The following is a 19,922-nucleotide window of genomic DNA, read 5'->3' as shown; positions in this document are numbered from 1 at the left end:
TTAGCAAGTTTCACCTTTTATAATCTCAGTAATCATGGCCCCATTTGGACTGTCCAGACTGTGTCCACTGGTCACTGACCAAGTGTCAGTTCATTTACATTGTTTTCACTGTTTTTTGTCTTTACCATTCTTTTGTGTTTTGCATTTCAGGTTAATAGATAAACACTGAGTATAGTATGTATATTTTATTTTCGAACATGTAAATAATTACTATGAAAGAGCTGAATGAGCACAAGTAGTCAGCCATACAGTATTACAGAGTAATTAATGAAATGAAAATGCCTTGCCATGTTGTGTTATAATAACTACTATTAACTATTGAAGAAACTGCGCATTTTAATCAGATTAATGTTAATCAGACATTTTAGCATAAATGAGTGTCAGTTTTGGGGCTCAGAATGCATTCAAAAATTACAGTTGAAACTAATGGTTGTTATATCTTTAATATACGAGAATTCAAGCAATAAAGGGTTTTTCAGGAACCAATTACCTTCGTAAGGCAAGGAACTGTATTCTTCTCATTGCCAAAAACTTGAGATTTCCACAGAGGGGTTTACAAGCCGTTAATGGGAGAAACCGCTTTCCTGACATTTTACATTTGCACCGTTTGCACGATTGATCAAGAGCACTTGTTCTTGGCTTGAGTTGCTGTTCCAAATATTTCCATAAGTGCCGGCAGTTGCAGCGCATCGTGCGCAAGATGTAATATTCTCAATGGACATGGTTTAAAGTGAGGGAGCAAAACATTATTTTAAAAGAGAATAACAGAGTGTTTTTTTATTATAACTTGCACATGCTGAGGTGCAGCAGTAGAAAATACATTTCAGCATCTCCGGACTTTTTCACTTAGCGGAACGTTGCAAGCGACCCCTTGGGTACGTAAAGACATCGTACTGCTACCATGAAATTGGATCCCAAACAGAGAGGTTCACAATAATTAAGTAGAAATCAACGGAGCCCAACATACTGCTGGAAAGGGAGATTTGGCAGGCCCCAGACAGTTCTGCAAGCAGCGAAAGAGTCTGCCTGTGAAACACGTCGAGTTACCATAGAGGCAAGTGACAATCGCATATTTCTCTTGGCATGTTGATTGACGCTGGTTAATTGTGTGATGAATGTCCAGGGTTTGACAGGGCATCTCTTTGCTATTTGATATATTCATATCTGGTAATGCCAGGCGAAAATGATGCGTGGGACCTGAATTGCAGAGGGGACGGCGACGGCGTTCGGTCCAGACACAACATTGGCAAAACCTGTACTGTTTGTCTTGGAGCAGTCCACGAGGGACGCCTGTGGCAGACCAGACCACGCACCGGTTTCCACATGCTAATGTTGTTCGAGGAAAAGAGTGGTCTGGCCTGGGCTGAAGCTGAGTCAGGGTTGAAGTAATAGCAAGTTCTGTATACCTATGCAGCAGGTTGAACCAAGTTTGAATCTTCACCACTCTAGCCATTTGTAACAAGGGGGCCCAGGGAACACTGATTATTTTAATCAATTTTGCTAATGTTTTTTTCCAAGGTGACTTGCCCTGTTACATTTTTGCCCTAAGCTACTCACACTGATTTAATAATTTCTTCACACACTGGCTGAAACCGCTTGTCCTGAGTGGAGTTGCAGCAAGCCAGAGCCTAACATGGCAACACAGGGCATAAGACTAGAGGGGGAGGACACACATCCAGGACGCCAGTCTGTCACAAGGCCCCCCAAGCAGGACTTGAACCCTAGACCTGCCAGAGCACAGGACCCGGCCAAGCCTGCTGTGCCACCGCAGCCCCCTTCTCATTTAGAAAGCCAGGTAATTTATACTATATCATTCTGCATAAGTACCTTAATCAAAGGCACTACAGCAGGAGAGGGGTTTCAAACCTAGACTGTATTGTGTTTGTGCTTCCAAAGCTGGCACTGGTGATTTGAGGTACAGACACAAAAACTGAGTAACTGACAACGAATAAAGTAGGAAAAGTCCACACAGATGCACAGGGCTCTGGAGAATGGAGACCATCAAGGGCACAATATTACTTATGTTTGCTCCTTCATCAAAAAACCCTTTCAACCACCCACAGCCAAAACCAGGGCAGAAGCATGCTCCTATACATACTTTGCTTGCCAGCTCTTTCCTCTGATGATTCCTGGTCTGGCTTTGACTGTGATCATGGTGGTCCCAGTAGAGGGTGGTCACAGTCCTCCCAAGATGGGTCACACCATGGCATCACTCTGACACTAATCCTATACTTTTATTCAAAGTGTCTAACAACCAGACCCCTATACAAAAAACTGTGTTGTACCACAACAATTCCAATTATGTCTCTTGCTTAAGGTTACAATAAGAGGTTCCTCTTGGGTCCAGGACCAGTAGCTACACATTTAAATTTATTTACTTAACTGGCACTTTCCTCCAAAGCAAGTTACAACTTAATCTACTAGGAAAGGTTTACCATTTATACAGCAGGGTCATTTTTACCGTATCAGTAAAATTACACTACTTCATTTAGCAGACACTTTACTCCAAAACGACTTCCAATAAACACCATGTAATGTTATCAACCCACACCTTATCCACCCAAGGTGACTTACATTGCTAGATACACTACTTACAATGGGTAACCACTGTGACTGCCCATCAGAGTGTTGTGTTTTTGGTTAGTTTATGCTTATTTCCAAAGAAGTTTATACTATTTGAATACAGTACTGATGCAGCTGGATACTTTAAGGGATTTAAAGCAATTAGGGTAAATACTGTGTTTAATTGTACGAGAGTGGAACTTTTTCAGGTCATAAGTCCGTGCTCTTCTCAACCGCACTGCTCATTGCTCCTATCCATGCCCTACCTCGTGATCACGTCCTAAGCCACTAGAAAGAGTACCGAACCCCTCACATTCCTGAAGACTGAATGAGCCATCAACCACCCCCATCATATTATGGTTGTGCATTCAGTCATTGCCTTGTCCCCCCATGTCTGTCTGTGCGGTTTCAAATCCCCCCTACCCCCAGACACCCCCCATTCCCACCACAGTCCTCATTTCCCTCTGTGGAGATGACAAAATAAACATGGTAAAGACAAAAGAGACCAGCATGATGTGAAAACAGCGAGTGGGTATGACAGATCCCTACCCCCACAGGACTAGAGGCGTGGAGTTGGGGGGGGGGGGCACCATATCAGCCAGACAGGCTCAGCATTCCCCAAACCCCCCATGGGGATGAGTCAGCAAGTGTTGGCTTCACTACATCACCCATGTGCATTTAAGACCTATCTGTACACTTTTAATAATCAACTTGGATTTCTATCCAACTCACAGTTAGTAAAAATGTTTATTATAAGCCTCACCCAGTTGAGTTAAAAGGGGTGTAAAGTGTTTTGAAACTGACAACTTTCTGCTTTGTCCCTATGGGTCAATGACCGCCTAATGAGAGCTCAGTTTGTCTGTCTTTGTGCAGGTTCTCATGATGCTTTGAGGGTGACATGGGATACGATCTTGACTTGTCTATTAGTGTCTAGTTAGTCCTGGAACAAAACTTCAAGCTCATAGTATCCACCTCACCTCAATGGGTCTTCACAAGATTTTCCAGGAACATCTTTAAATATAAAGAGAATTCAGGAGTTTTAATACATTTATTCTGGGAATGCGAGGGGATACAGGCTGGAGTAGGGTTCACTCAAACATTCAGAGAAACCTTTAACGAAAAGTTTGATTTGTACCCCTCTTGTCCCTCTTCTTGCAAAGCGACAATCCAAATTCTTTTTTGTTGAAGTTAGGGGGAAATGTATTGCTGTGATCTACATTGCAAGGTCCCTTTATAAATATGTGGATGACCAAAGTGTTTTCTTCCACTTGAAAAATTAACATTTGATCTGCATGACAAGTTAGAGGAATGAACACCGTTGTAGAACTTTCTGTACAGTGCTACCTGATGACATCACGCGTCACACCTAATTCCAGACCCTCTGCTGCAAATAAATGAGTTGACGTTTGAGCCATTCCCATTTTATTGACACAAATGGTGGAAAAAGGTGCCAAAAAACACAATGTGTCCAAAAAAGACAAGAGGGAGGAGGAGGATGTGGCCGGGAGTCGTCCTACAGGAACTCAACGAGCTCATAAACCGCGAATGTCGTTAGCATCCCGCCACCCCCCGAGAAACACTCATGAACATCAGCCAAATCCCCCCCAGAGAGGAACTCCACTATTAGCACATCCCATTGTTGTCCCCCCTCGACCACTATTCCCCTATCTCACATGCTTTTCATTTACTGGAGACACATACCACACTTTACTGTAAAACATCTCCACGGTCTTCCCCCCAGCAGCTTGCACATGTAGGTGTCTGTGCCTGCGGTAACCGGGGGAAATTGGTTCCATCTGGGGCTTCATCTGCATGTCTGAGAGGCACAAGAGGTCCAGCCAAACAAGACAAGGGGAACGAAGGGGGCAAAGCCCTCATCAGATGAATATCCCAATCGTTGCATTGTCCAGTGTGTCCCACTCGTCAATTAAGGCAGTGTGGGCCACACAAAGGGTCACTTCGTTCCCGTGCCGCTAATGAGCTCTCACTCAGTCAGTGCCACACAGGACTTTGTTTACAACGGATCACTTTATGAAATGCAGGCATGCATATCACATGTACTGCTGCCTGAAGAAACGTTCAAGGCATGTTAAATATACACTTGAAGGAAACTAAAGGTACATCAAAGGTATGTTGAATACTGTATATGGTGAAGACATATTTAAAGGTACGTTGAAGGCATTTTTGAAGGTATATTGACAGGTCATTGAATGCCCATTGAAGTTACACTGAAGGTACATTAAAGGTTCAATGAAGATATTTTAAAAGAATGCTGAAGGCACGTTCAAGTTAAGCTGAAGGTACACTGAAGTTACATTTAAAGCAGAAGGGACGCAGAATGCTTGTTGAATGTCCATTGAAGCTACTTTGAACGTACACTGAAGGTTCTTTGAAGATTTGTTGAAGGCATTTTCAAGACATGTTGAAGGCACACTTGAAAGTATGTTGAAGACACTTTCAATCTACATTGAATGCATGTTGTAGTTACATTTATAGTAAATTGAAGGGACAGTGAAGGCAAACTGAAGGTACACTACAGTTATTTTGAAGGTACAAAGGTACACTGAAGGAACACTAAATGTATGCTGAATATTATCAATGGTTAAGGCACTACAAGTCAGCCGGAATGCATGCTGTGAATAAAACATGCAGTTAAGATTTTATGTGTTCACATATTTATGTATCTGATTCTGTGCCAAAAACTGACTCGCAGACAGTGTTAATGCATGCAGTAAAGCCAAGTATGTGCAATTTACCCCTTTACGGACACATAAAAAAGGAGCTGTGAGGTAAGGAATTTCACAAAGACAAAGCAGAGGAATAAAATCCATCCAGCGTTTTAGGTAAGCCTTACAACTATACAGTGATATTTCAACCCTATATTTATCCTTTGAATGTAGCCTTGTATGGGTTTGATAGATTAGAGAGTAATTGCTGTTTTTTCACTTTTTCCTTTTTCCACCTCTAATAGTCACACATCAGATGTGTCTGTTTCCATTACTCGTCTCCTAAACAACATGATCCCAGATCTAAAGATATGAAAAAGAAGCCTGGTTTTCGGCTTCAGAGTTCTAACATGTCACTTAGCATCTCTCAGAAGTCCTGACACGAGCCAATGAGAAAATAGGCAAATCAGAATTTCATCCTAACAATTATGATCTTAAATAACTGCTCTGAGTTTTTAATTATGCATGCAATGGGAAGCAGAACGATAACCTCACCTGATGAACACAAGTCTTTTCATCAATCAGTCATTTTGACACCCCAGAGTCACTTTTACCAGTAAGCCACAATCAATAAAAGAAAAATACACACACTGTCTGAAGTCACCTGTCCCAAGCAGGGTTGTGGCAAACCAGAGCCAACCCGGCAACAAAGGGAGCAAGGCCAGAGGGGGAGGGGACACACCCTGGAAAGGACGCCAGTCTGTCGCAACGCACCCCAAGCAGGACTCGAACCCCAGACCCACCAGAGAGAAGGCACAGGCCAAACCCGCTGTGCCACCACACCCCCCCTAAGAAAAATACAGAAGTCCCTCAATCTGAATTATTTATTACTTAACTAAACCTAAGGTGAGGACTTCTGAAAGTCCCAGATATAGTTACAGTAAATAAAAATATTCAGTAAGACTTAACATTTTTAAATTCTTATTAAATTTAAGCATCATTAAAACTAAAAAAAATATAAACTCCAACTGAATGTCGACTGTTGACAGTGTCATGCTATGAACATGTGCAAAATTCATTATGTTGTTATGGATCACCTTCACTCAGGTACATCAGACACAGGCTGTAAACACTGCAGAAGTGAGTTGAATTAAAGCGGCATCACACTCTTTTGTTTAGGTGCTCTTTACTGTCATCTGTTGCAGGTCACAGTTACAATAAGATACAAACAGCTATTTTATATAACATACACATTAAGAAAATGCTTTAAAAATATATGAACTGGGAAATGTTCATATCTTTAAAAGTTGGTAACTCGATTGGTCGTAACATGAGGAGCCGGTTTATGATGGGATTCAATCTGTGGTTGTTCACTGGTCTATCATGCATGTTGAGTGTTAGCCAGCTATCTGGCACTGAGAAACGTCAGGCCCTGTGTGTGCAGTGAATTATGGTGTACAGAGCACTTTGAAATAAACTGCGTGCATATTTACAGTAACTATGGCTCACAGCAGACTACTTGTCTGTCTCTGTTTAAGCCCATAAAAAACAATTAGATCTTTGTTTAAGATGACTATGTACTCCTCCCGGTGGCTGTGTGATATCGCGAAACACCGGGCTATAAGAAACCTTGGTGCTGATGACCACAGAGCATCAGGTCATGTCAGCATTCTACAAAACATTGCGTGGAACTGCACTCCTCAAACCATGGACTGGTTCAGCAGGGGAGACAAAGCGTTTTGGGGGAGTAGATCATGAGGCGCTCTAGATGATACAGCTCACTGCATGTCAGGCAGCATAAAGGCTGAGTTTTCTCCCACTTAATGGCTTTGTCACGGTGACCCTCATCCTCTCATAATTATGAATTATTTCGAGCCTAGATTTAGGAAGACATAATGTTAAGATGAATGTTAATTTTGTGTACACACTGTTGCCAAGCAACCTGTGACCTTGAAATGTCACTCAAACGGGCTGAAAAACATTTACATTTATTAATTTAACAGACAATTTTCTGGCATACAGATGATTATTCGATTAGTATTTCGACATACTTGTTAAGGTCCCTCACATTACAATAACCACTTACGGTCATTCACAAATTTATACAGCACAGCAATGTAACACTCACACACATTAAGGGCAATTCAGAGTCACCAATTCATTGAACCACACATCTTTGGAATGTGGGAGAAAACCAGAGCACCAGAAGGAAATCCAGATTCACATAGGGAAAACATGCAAACTTCACCCAGACTGAGCTAGATTCAGTACAACATCCAACTACAACAGCAAATTGCAAAATGGTCACATTGACATATCTAAATATTAACCCATATTCCACACCACTGTAGTGTCTGAGAAACAGGACAGCACATCAAATAAACTTTGACCCCCAATAACTGTAGTAAAACAAAACCTTACCTTAATCCTAACCTTAACCCCAACCCCCATCCCCTCCCCAGCAGAGCATAATCCTTTAAAAAATGAGGGTGTTTAAGATTTATCAGTTAATGACATGGGCCTAACCGTGAAACAGCCCATCGCTCATTTCCCCTCGAGGCTGAGGACGGCGGACGCTGACACACCCCGGGCAAGGAAAAACCCAGAGGTGCCTACAACAGGAAATGGGTCAACGCAAACAGGCATCAAATGGGGTGGGAGAACAGAGAGCGATGGTGAACACCAATATGCTGCACAGCGACACTCCACACAAGTCCACACTAAATATTGTATGAACACCCAGGGGCTTGGAGTTTCTCCAGGGCGCGACATTAATTTTGTGTCTGGTGGCCACAGGACAGGTCCATTTCAAATTTTGCATTTCACATGTCCTATCAAATTCTGCCACCTGCCCGATTCTACAACATATTGGACAAACAAAGGTATAAAATAAACATGCAAACTGTAATCAAAAAAAGCAATTGGGGTATCACAAGGAAGGAAGCATACTTATAAAAAGGTTCCAGCATAAAGAAATCGCTAAAAAAAGCGAAATATTAGGGTTATTTATTTTTTAAAATTTTTTTCAAATTTGGGTGTTTTCTAGCAAGCAAATTATTTTGAAACAAAAATTCAGAGTGTGATGTCACCGTGGCAATGATGGCAATCATTATTTTGCATTAAATTGCTTTGTTTTATATTGTGTACCTTCCTTTTAAATTACAAATTATACGACCTCGAAACAAAAAGTAATACACACACAGACATACACACACACACACACACAGACTGAAACCCAAAAGTAATAGCAATAATTTTTATTTTACCAGCCAAGTAATATTGCTAGTACTTTTTGACAATATTACATTATAATACATATTATTATATTATAATAATAATGCCATTATTATATAATAATTTTCACGTCCACGCCCACAACTCAACCGACAGCACCTGACTCTGGTCCAGCACCTGACTAACTGCTCACCCTTTAAAAGACCCTCCTCAGCTCCCATAACTTTGCGGAATCTGATCAGAGACAACCACCCTCCTTCGTGACGTCCAGTGCACACTCAACACTTGTTCTCCATTCTCGTCTTCCTGTTTTTGTCCCTTCACTTTGTTTCCCGACCACGTCCACGGATCTTCGTTCCAACGCCGACCGCAGACCGACCGACCTTTCGCTTCGTCCCCTGATCTCGTCCATGGATCCTCGCTCTGACTCCGACCACCAATCGACCGACCATTCGCCTGTCCCCGACTCCGAGAACTTGCCTTATCCCCTGAATCCAGACGAACGACTCCGCACTTGGATCCTGCCGTCTCGGTTTTTTCAGCCCCGTATGACAATAATTAATAACATTATAAATGAAAAATAATTTATAATACTGTTTCAAACCACAAATGTGTCCTTTCCTTGAGTCTAGGTTTTAACAAGAAGCAGAAAGCGTAGTGGTTAAAACTGCTCTCTTTGGACCCAAAGGTTGCAGGTTTGAGCCTTGCCTCAAGAACTCTTAAGTTGCTCCACTAAAATTACCCAGCTGTATAAATGCTGTTAATAAGTAAGTCGCTTTGGAGAAGAGTGTCAGGTAAATGTAATACAAGCGTTTAATGTAATGTACATGCATTACAAAAATGTACATTACATACATAGAAATAATTACAAAAATGTAAATGTTAAATTTGTAATGTAAATAGAAAGCTGTCAAAATTTCCACATAGTTTTTCAGAAGATCAGTGAAGGCATTAGAGATTCTCTCAACTACTAACTACCAACTGTCCCAACTACTATCAACTTCTGTCAAAATAATGATAAGCTGGCTGGAGAAAAAATGATTTCGCGAAAGAAAACCTATTAAAAATCCACCTACTTAACTAATGTCGTTTTAATACTTCAGAAAAAAGGTTGAAAAGGTCCTCATTAACTATATACATCACACTCAGACTATTATCACTGAGTTTCTCACACACTCAGCAACAAGGTCATAGCTTTCAGCTCCTGAACCTGCAGTGGGTCAGGTGTGGAGCACCAAGTCTGGGCCTGTTGACTGTAGAGATGAGCTACATGAACACCTGCATTCAAATCCCCAGTGACAGGAAAAGCTTCGCCCTGGAACACGGCCAGGTCTTCACACACGTGAAGCTTTCATGAAGCTGCATGCGCCAGGTCCGCTGCAAAGCCAAAGTCGGGGCGCGAATGCAAATGAGCCCAGCGTGTCGAACAGGGCACTACATCACTGTCATAGTGCGGCTGCTCTGAGCTCCCACACACACTGAGTCCTGGGAATTATGACGGGAGGGCGCCCGGGGGGGACCATTATTACTATAACATTAACTCTGCTTTCCGTTTGTCCATCTTCCAGAATACGAGCATAAAATCCCCACCCCGTGTGGCCAGTACCCTGTGTATTATCCCCCCTTTCTGGAATCTCCCACTGATCCCAGATCAGTGGTCTTGGATCGAGACCTTCAAGAAAGCCTCTGTGCTATTTATGTATTAGCTGTACGCTAGTATTCAAAAGTTTGGAATCACCCAGAAATGTTCATGTTTCTGAGGGAACTGAGACTCTTCTTAATCAAGGTAAAATGAAATTAATTCAAATACACAGCAAATATATCTTTGCTAATGTTGCAAATGGGTATTACTGCTTGAAATGTCTGAGCTATAATTTATTATTCACATGCGACGGCATAGCCCCATTTTCAGCAATATGCTCCAGCGTCCTAATTTTAAACCCAGAATGGCCCTAATGGTAGAGAAACCTTTATAATTGCGCTACGACGGCTAAAACCAATTCTTGTGTTCAAAAAAGTAAGTAAATCATCTTTCCTTGAGTTGTAAGGTACTGGCATTCCTAAAGTTCATTTCTGGGTTCAAAAATGGCCAAAGCGAAACAGCTTTTTGAAGAAACATTTCAGTCCATTGTTGTTTCACGAAATGGAGGTTATTTCATGCGTCAGATTGTCAAGAAACTGAAGATTTCGTACAAAGGTGTCCACTACTGTCTCAAGAGAAGAGGGCAAACTGGATCTGAACTGGGTAGAAAAAGAAGCGGAAGGTCCAGATGCACAACTGCAAAAGAGAATAAGTACATCAGAGTCTGTAGTTTGAGAAATAAAGGAATAATAAAGGAACCTGAAAAACGTAACCTATTAAGGGCACTTCAAATCAAAGTATGTGCATGTGTGAGCAAGGACAGGAATAACTGTAACACTTGAAAAATGTCCAGATGATGGAGCTGATTAAATAATTATGAAAGGAGGCTAGAGTGAATCCCTTCAGGTCTATGACCTTCCGAGAACTCTGCAATAAGTGGGGGGGCGCCGGCTCGTCCCACCACTACAGATCCCCTTCCAACCCGCAGCCGCAACTGCCGACCACATTGCCGCCCGAGGAGAAGGCTGCACTTGGGTGCCATCTTATTTTTGTTTTTTTGTTTTGTTTTTTTTTTTTTTCATGGCCAGCACCTCAGTGCAGAGACGAAAGTGCAGCCTGGAGGTTCAAATTCAGAGACGACCGCAGCGAGACAAACTAAACTTTCAGTCTGAGTGGCAAAAGAGCATCCCTGTGCTGCAACCCTTAATTCCTCACAGAAGAACAGGAACTCTAAATGTAGGTTAAGTGATTTTTGTTTAAGTCAACACATAAAAATGTAACATGTAGGCACACAATCATTGTATAATGTGAACCAGTACAACAACGCGTAAGCCTGCTTTCTAAGACGGCCAATTTGTTCATCTCCGTTCAGCAAAAAAAGATTTTGAAAAAGGAAAGGTTCAAAACGACCCAGCTGCTCAACAGTCTGAGCTGTAAATGAGGAACGAGGACAAACACCTTGGGGGGGGACAGATGCCCTTGCAGGGAGGGGACAGCAAATCACAGGACACTCAACAGGACACACCCAGGACTCTGAAACTGCTCACAGGTCCCAAAATGATCTTTATCCCTGGGGGGCACTGTTTATAGAGGACCCTTCTGTGGATTAATAAAATAATTCAAATTCAATCAACTACTCAATTTACCAGTGGCTTAATTTAGAGCTGTACCTGTGAAAGGTGGGACTCTGAAGTTTTTTTTGATGCAGAGACAAGAGCTTGAGTTCAAATTCAAAAGTGCTTATGGGACCAATTGAGGGCATAGTGGTTAGGGGTTGCAATTTAAGGACCCAGGTTTAAATCCCACCTCCTTCTCCAGTACCCTTGATACAGGGACTTACCCTGAACTTGTACAGTAAAATGTATCTGCTGCGTAAATGGGTAAATCACTGTAAGTAGCTCAGTGTACAAACTTTACAGTGTAAGTCATCTTGGAGGAAAGTATCAGATAAATGATAATGGTTAACAATAACATAAGTTCAGTAAATCTGTGCTTCCCACTTAAGTAATGCCAGTGACTCAAGATCAATTTTCTACTAGTGGTTCTACTAGTGAAAAACAGATACAGTAGCCACCCCAGCCTTGGAGCTTTTGTACTGCCGACTCGGCACATGTGAGCACGGGAAAAGCACAACACTGAACACACGGCACTGACGTTTCAAACATGAGACAGCGGAAAGAGCCGCCCACAGGTCCGCTGGAGCAGATGCAAAGCACCGGGTCACATTCACGTCTGTCACCCTCCTAGCCATTCAATTTGTGGCCATCTTCTCCCCATCCAGTCAGATAGTTAATGGTATGAAACTGAGGTCCCCTGAAGGAAATCCAAGCATTATGTGGCACCGCAGCAGGATCACAGGGTGGGGGACAGGCTGCCTGGTACTGCTGAATCCCTCCCAGCATCCAAGAAGGGTCTCGACCCCATCTTGTTCACACCCTCATACCTTCATAACTTAGTCCACCCCCACCTGCTACAACTTATCTGCTTATATTCATATTTCAGTTCTACAGACAGCTATTGGATCAAAGGTACCATGACAACAGTCAAGTCGGAGCAACAACCTGTGCTTCTGTAACTAACCACGTTTCTGTGTCCGAGTCATATTCTGTATTCATTTAGCAGGTGCTCCTTTCCAAACCAACTTACCATGATCTACCCATTTCTACAGCTGGCTAATTTTTACCCACTACCAATTCAGGGTAAGTCCCATGATAAAGGATGGGATTTCGCCCGAGTCTAGAGGGTACAACTCTAACCGCTACGCCACCCGCTATCACTGTCGTTGATGCCCCTTTTCTTTACTCTGAGCTGTACATCAATTTTGGAAAAAAAGTGTCTGGCAAACATAAAAATGCATAAATGTAAACGCACATGCCATGCCTACAACTGCTTGTCCGAGGTGGGGTCGCAGCAAGCCAGAACCTACCTGGCAACAGAGGGCGCAAGGCTAAAGGTGGAGGGGACACATCCTGGACAGGATGCCAGTCCGCCACAAGGAACCCCAAGGGGGGCTTGAACCCCAGAGCTGCTACACAGCAGCCACAGGCCAAACAAACCACACCAAACCACTGCACCCCCACATATTCAAATGTATAAATGTAAATATACTGGGATCTACAGGGTCCAGCGTTCACTTCGATGGGCCAAAATCGCAAAACCGCAACTGTCATCCATGTAAATTGCTCATTACTGTCTGTCACAATGACATCACATGGACAGTTTTCACCTGTATTTCCTGGGTTTTTTCCATGGTGAAAACAGTCCAAGAACAAAAAAAAAATCTTAAAAGTGTTCTTCTAGCTGAGGATAGGACGGCCTTCAAGTAATAGACTCTTGGTTCGAGAAGGGATGGGAATGGATGCCACGGGGGTCAGAGTCCTCGTCGCTGCACGCGGTTCATGCCCCGGTGGAGATGGGGGGGGTCCCTCATGTTCCACTAACAGAAGAGTGCAACAAAACAAAATAAATAATGTTGACGTTTCAGAAAGGAAGTGCCCTCTTCTGCAAGGTGGACGTTAGTGATGGCGCAAAGAACGAGTCACCGATGGCATTCCGGTCAGCCTCAGAAAAACAAAAGAAACATAAATAATAGGGACAGAAAAATAGATCAAAGTGCCCGTCGGGTCTATTGAGATGCAATTGCCTCCAAATCACATTGTGTGGCGCAGCGGTTTGGAAGAAAGGCCCACTGCTGGTTTATTGTGGGGAGGCCGACGCTAATGAAAGGGACAAAGGCGGGATTAGCGCCGCCAGCCAAGAGGCTGAAGCGCCGCTCCGCGTTTAATTGCAGCAAACGAGGGAGTAGGCGGAGCAAACAGGGGGCGAAGGGGCGGGACCGATGGGAGGACCCCGACGCTGTACGATGCCCAGGGCGGGGTCAGCCATGTGGCCGCAGCTGGAGGAAGACGAGAGGTGGCCGTTGGATTCAAATCCCCTTTCAGCTGTGGCACTTCTGGCTGGAACTCTCTCTCCACCCCAGGTGAGTTTCTATGACCTCAAACCCGAATGACCCTACTGTACTAATGGGTAAATGAGTGTAAGTTGCTTTGGCGAGGAGTGTCAGATAAAGTTATGAATGCAAATGAGATGGTTGTTGGATGAAGACCCTGGCTGAGGAAGAGCTACTACGGAGGATGGACGCAGTGTGGGTGAACACTGATGGAGGAGAACTTAAAGAAGATGTCAGAGAACCCAAGTTGCCCTGTATGAGCATGCACTGATGTGTGAGGATCTGGCAGTCAGCATGCGGGAACGCTAATCGGGCCCTTTGGCACTTTCCCACATGAGGGGCCGTGGGAGTGGAGCCTCTGCAGGTGAAGGCTGGGGGAAGGGGGACTTACCAGGCCTTCGCACACGGATATGGCCACCGATGAAACCGTGTGGTTGCGTATTCGTCCCTGGTAGAAGCAGTCACGGAGGTCGGGCACCGGGGGCTCTGTCCCAATACCCTCCCGGCCGAAGGTTTGCACGGAGAAGCCATCTGCCAGCAGCGGTGAGGGCTGAAGGTCCAGCTGCAGTTCCCTCCCGAAGGCTGACACGTGGTAGTGTAGTGTCCCGTCCTCCTGGGACAGCGAGCGGCGCCTCCGACCACGCCCCAGCACGTCGTGTGACAGGTAGCCGCCAGCGGAGTCCACCTGTATAGGCGTCACGAAGGCGTAGTCTGCAGGGAGGGGCGACAGCACACTGTGACGACACTGAACACACGGTGAGGATGCGTCACACGCACCAAGCAAACAGAGGAGACTTATCCACCCGACGAACAGAGAAGGCATCAGCCTCCTACCCACAATTCCCATCAGCCAATCAGCACTCAGGGTGTCTGTACTGCAATCAACCTATCAGAACTGACAGGTGAGCAGATCCTTGTTTTTAGACACTGCACACCTTGTGTGTTAAATGCTTCTGATGCTCAACGCGTGAATGCCGCTTCAGCAGAGGAGAAATACTGCTCTGTGTGTGTGTGTGTGTGTGTGTGTGAGAGAGGGAGGGAGGGCGTGTGTATTCAGGACTTGCAGTGTGTGTGTGTGTGTGTGTGTGTGTGTGAGATCCCACGCTTCCCTCCACATCATCACTTAAGGTCACCGTACACGCCGTTCAATGTGCACTAACACACCCGCCACTTGACGGATTGCGCTGTGACTGCGGCGAGCGCACGCGTCCAGCGCCAAGGTTGTCGCGCGGAGCGGAGCGCACGAAACTCACCGCGATCGAGACCCCCGGCGGCGCCGAGCGGAGACGCGCAGCACGTCTGTAAAACACGACGGGCGGGATACATTAGGAAACGCAAAATAAAGGCAAGGAGGAATAACTCAAAAAAAAAAAAAAACAAAGTACATGATGAGCAAAGTCAGGTAAATTATGAAAGTTGAACTTGGAGGGGGAAAAAGGGTGCGAGGCAGACGCTCAGGTGTCACCTGCCTTGACAAGAGTCCCGAGGCACAGGGTGCAGAAGAGGCTCGCGAAGCGGCAGAGCGCGGGGACGCGCCGGCTCCGCGCCACAAGCAGCGCGCACTCCATGTCCTAAGTCCCTCTGGAAACACGCAGAATCCGCGCCGCCGCGCTCGCGTCCAGCATCGTCACGCGCTCCGCAATGCGTCCGCTCCCCGCGCGAGGTCCTGCAGGCACATCGCGCGCAGCAGCAAGACGGTTGACTCGTGGGCGGCGCGCCGGGGACAGGTAGACTCTCCGCTCCGCGCGCGCTGTGCAGCCACTGTCGGCTCGCGAGCGCACAGTGCAGCATGCGGCACCACCGGGGCTGGGGTGGGAGGGGGGGGCTGCCGGTCGGCCAATCACAGACGAGCGTCGTCAGCGAGTCCGCGTGGACCGCAGCGCATCGCTCTCCTCCGGTCCCTAGACGCGTGAAAGCCCGATCGCCTGCACACACCTATATAGCGCGTGGTGACGTGTGCCTCACTGTATGATCACGTGTGGATTTGCAACATAGTGTATAAATAAAATGCACTGGTTCAAAACTCCTTTAAAACCTTTCAAATCTGCTTCTAAGTTAATAACAGCAACTGGTCCAGGAAGCTGTGTGTTTGTCCTGAGATCCTTTTTCATACACTGCACTACACCTCCTGACACCACCTAACTAGGATCACTGTTTCCCGACCCTGCCCCACAATATCTTCCGTTTTAAGCCACACAAGGGACCCCTCCGTGTCCAAACAAAGTGAACGACAGGACATGGCTGACAGTCAAAGATGGCTAAAGACTGCACTGATTCAGTTCAAAAGAGTGGACCAAAGACAGGGCCAAAGTAAGGGTCAAGGAGAGCTAAAGAGTGGCTCACTGACCTGTTAAAGTATTCCCATGTATCTCCTATCCTTGTCTGTCTCCATTGGCTTCCAGTACATTTTCAGCACTGTTTACAGTCTAAAACACCGTCAACGGATCTCCTCCCCGATACCTAGAGGACCTGATCACTCCCTTCAGCAAGAGTCTTAGACTCCTCCACCTCTGCCCACTTCCTGGCCTCACTCACAAAATCAAAAGCGCAAAGGTTCTTGGTTCTGGCTCCAATGTGGTAGAATGTACTCCCTCTCTCCTTCAGAACTGCTGAATCCCTCTCAACATCGAAGAAGTCTCATATCTCTTTCAGGCCCCATTTCTCGTCTGATCTGCTGTCTGCTCCATAAACCTTTACTACTTATTAATATGAAAAAATTGTTCCCAATCACTTTTATGTACAGCTATTTGTTTAACATGTGCTGGTTTGAGACAGGCAACACCAGACAATGGTACTGGACTAAGTGGCTGTAGTTGGAGAGTCATGTGTCTGTATCTGTATCTCTCTTTCACTTGGTAAAAATGCACTATTGTTTTCTCTCACTTCTATGCCGCATTGGAGAAAAGCACCAGCTAAATGAATACACTTAAATGCAGATATCAGGGTCAAAGACAAAACCAAAGGACCAAAGATAGGGCCAAGGACAGGACAAAAGTCAGAGTCAGAGACAAAGCTAAAGACAACACCAAAGAGAGAGCCGAAGACAGGACCAAAGATGCAGCCAAAGAATGGATCAAAGACAAAGCTGAAGACAGGACTAAAGATGGTGCCAAACACAGGACTAAAATCAGAGCCAAAGAAAGGACTAAAGATAGTGTCACACACAGAATAAAAATAAGAGCCAAAGACAGGACCAAAGACAGGACTAAAGATGAAGCCAAACACAGGACTAAAATCAGAGCTAAAGACAGGACCAAAGACAGGACTAAAGATGATGCCAAAGACAGGACTAAAGATGGAGCCAACACAGAACTAAAATCAGAGCTAAAGACAGGACCAAAGACAGGACTAAAGATGATGCCAAACACAGGACTAAAACCAGAGCCAAAGACAGGGCTAAAGATGGAGCCAAACACAGGACTAAAGATGATGCCAAAGACAGGACTAAAGATGGAGCCAACACAGAACTAAAATCAGAGCTAAAGACAGGACCAAAGACAGGACTAAAGATGATGCCAAAGACAGGACTAACAATGGAGCCTACACAGAACTAAAATCAGGGCCTAAGACAGGACCAAAGACAGGACTAAAGATGAAGCCAAACACAGGACTAAAACCAGAGCCAAAGACAGGGCTAAAGATGGAGCCAAACACAGGACTAAAACCAGAGCCAAAGACAGGACTAAAGATGGAGCCAACGCAGAACTAAGACCAGAGCTAAAGACAGGACCAAAGGCAGGATTAAAGATGGAGCCAAACACAGAACTGAAATCAGAGCCAAAGACAGAACTAAAGATGATGCCAAAGACAGGACTAAATATGGAGCCAAACACAGGACTAAAACCAGAGCCAAAGACAGGACCAAAGACAGGACTAAATATGGAGCCAAACACAGAACTAAGACCAGAGCCAAAGACAGGACTAAAGATGATGCCAAAGACAGGACTAAAGATGGAGCCAAAGACAGGACTAAAACCAGAGCCAAAGACAGGACTAAAGATGGAGCCAACACAGAACTAAGACCAGAGCCAAAGACAGGACCAAAGACAGGACTAAAGATGATGCCAAAGGCAGGACTAAAGATGATGCCAAAGACAGGACTAAATATGGAGCCAAACACAGGACTAAAACCAGGGCCAAAGACAGGACCAAAGACAGGACTAAAGATGAAGCCAAACACAGAACTAAAACCAGAGCCAAAGACAAGACTAAAGATGATGCCAAAGAGAGGACTAAAGATGGAGCCAAAGACAGGGCCATGTGCTGCAGTAACTTTATTCTGGTGTTTCAGAGTTCCTTTGGTGTGAAATCAAGCCAATAAAAGTGTGTGAATCTGTCTTTGTTGTTTGCAGTTCATTAGTGTGTTTATTGTGTAGCTCACGGTCTCTTATAATGATACCTCCTGCAGACAGTAATAAAGTTTATGATTCAAAGTCATTGCCTGGAGCAGAGGCAATGCAGGGTGCTGTGAAATTATTTGCAACAGACATTAAAATGCAATCATTAAAACGCATGTTCACATTCTACAGTATATCATGAGAAATTAGAAACTGTCTATTTCCAGTTGCTACTTTATTGTACTTTAGTTAGTTAGTCCATTCTGCCAGGTTTAATTGGCTTGAAACAGTAACTTTATTTCAGATATATTTTGGATATGTGTTTGGCATCAGAGGAGGCCACAGTGGTGCGTTCCGGTGGGACCCTTCAGGGAAATCCAGCATGAGCGTGTGTGTGTTTGTGTGTGTGTGTGTGTGTGTGTGTGTGTGTGTGTGTCGGGGTGGGGGGGACACTTTGCTTAGTCCGCAATTTGGTTGTTTACAAGATGGCCCTTGTTTACCAATATTTCCTTCCCTTTCCGAAACCATGTCTTGATTGAAGCAAGGCAAACGGCCGCGGAAGTCCCTGGAATGTCCCGGAATGACCAACACCGCAGCGCTAAACTGACAGCAGAGTTTAAACAGGCTACAAATGAGTCAAAAAAAAGCCCTGAAGTCAGGAGGTTCAGTCAACCCTCGCTGATCGCGGCAACTTGTGTTCTCCATCCAGGATAATGCAAGATGTCCTGCATTATGAACACGCATGTTCGCGGGCCTTCCACCACATGAAGTACAAAGCGGGGTTGAAGATCAGCGACCAGAATGTTATTTGTTCCAGCCATCACTCCTTACATGACCTGACTCCTGTCGTTGGACACCAAGCGCCTAATCTATTTACTGTTCATAAATGCCATGCACTTTGAGACATCACTGCCTTTGGTTTGGTTTGTTTCGCTGTTTGATTTGTACCTTGGTCTGCGACCCCCCCCGGGTCCAATAGCAGGTTCGTGCGCGGCACGTTTGGCTCGATCGTGTGGTCCTCTCCTCGTATCTGTTACTGATTTAAGGTTGACGTTCCCCTGTAATTGTATCGCCCACGTTCATCTGTAAGGTTTTCAGGGAGTTGGTTTGTGTGGGGTTTGAGCGTGGCAGACGTGCGCCACCGTGGCAACGCAGCTTTGCCCAAGTCCCCCCCACCCCATGCTCGTGGGACTGTGTTGGAAATCCCAATATTGCGGGTTTCCTCCCTGTGCAATGCTGTCTTCTTAGCTGGAACAAGTTTGGTAATACAGTGATTAGAGCTGCTGCCTTTGAATCTGAAAGAAATTAAGAAAGAAAAAGAAAGAAAGAAAGATTTTATTAATCCTAGAGGAAAATTCACTATACAGCACCATACAGCATCCTAAAAACATAAATAGACACATACATGAAATATGTACAAATATACACACACAAAGTGACCACACACATTAACATGTAAGCCACAGGTTCGAATCCTTCCTCCTGCTGCAGTAAACTTGACGAAGGTACTTACCCTCAACTGCGCCAATAAAAATTACCTAGCTCTGTAAATGGGTAAATCACTGTAGGTTGCTTTGGAGAAAGTGTCAGAT

General features: G+C 44.8%; 1 protein-coding gene across 1 annotated transcript in view; it reads right to left on the bottom strand.

The window, feature by feature from the left end:
• Nucleotides 1–19,922, bottom strand: part of adamts18 (ADAM metallopeptidase with thrombospondin type 1 motif, 18) — a 108,934-nt gene that overhangs the window by 37,671 nt on the left and 51,341 nt on the right. Inside the window, exon 2 of the mRNA XM_029257545.1 lies at nt 14,385–14,738. Within this exon, the coding sequence (XP_029113378.1) occupies nt 14,385–14,738 (354 nt within the window). The remainder of the gene's footprint in view (nt 1–14,384; nt 14,739–19,922) is intronic.

This window comes from Scleropages formosus, chromosome 1 (assembly GCF_900964775.1).
Source record: "Scleropages formosus chromosome 1, fSclFor1.1, whole genome shotgun sequence".
Lineage (NCBI taxonomy): Eukaryota > Metazoa > Chordata > Actinopteri > Osteoglossiformes > Osteoglossidae > Scleropages > Scleropages formosus.
Note: the sequence above shows the minus strand (reverse complement) of the source record. Positions and strands in the feature narration are given on the sequence as shown.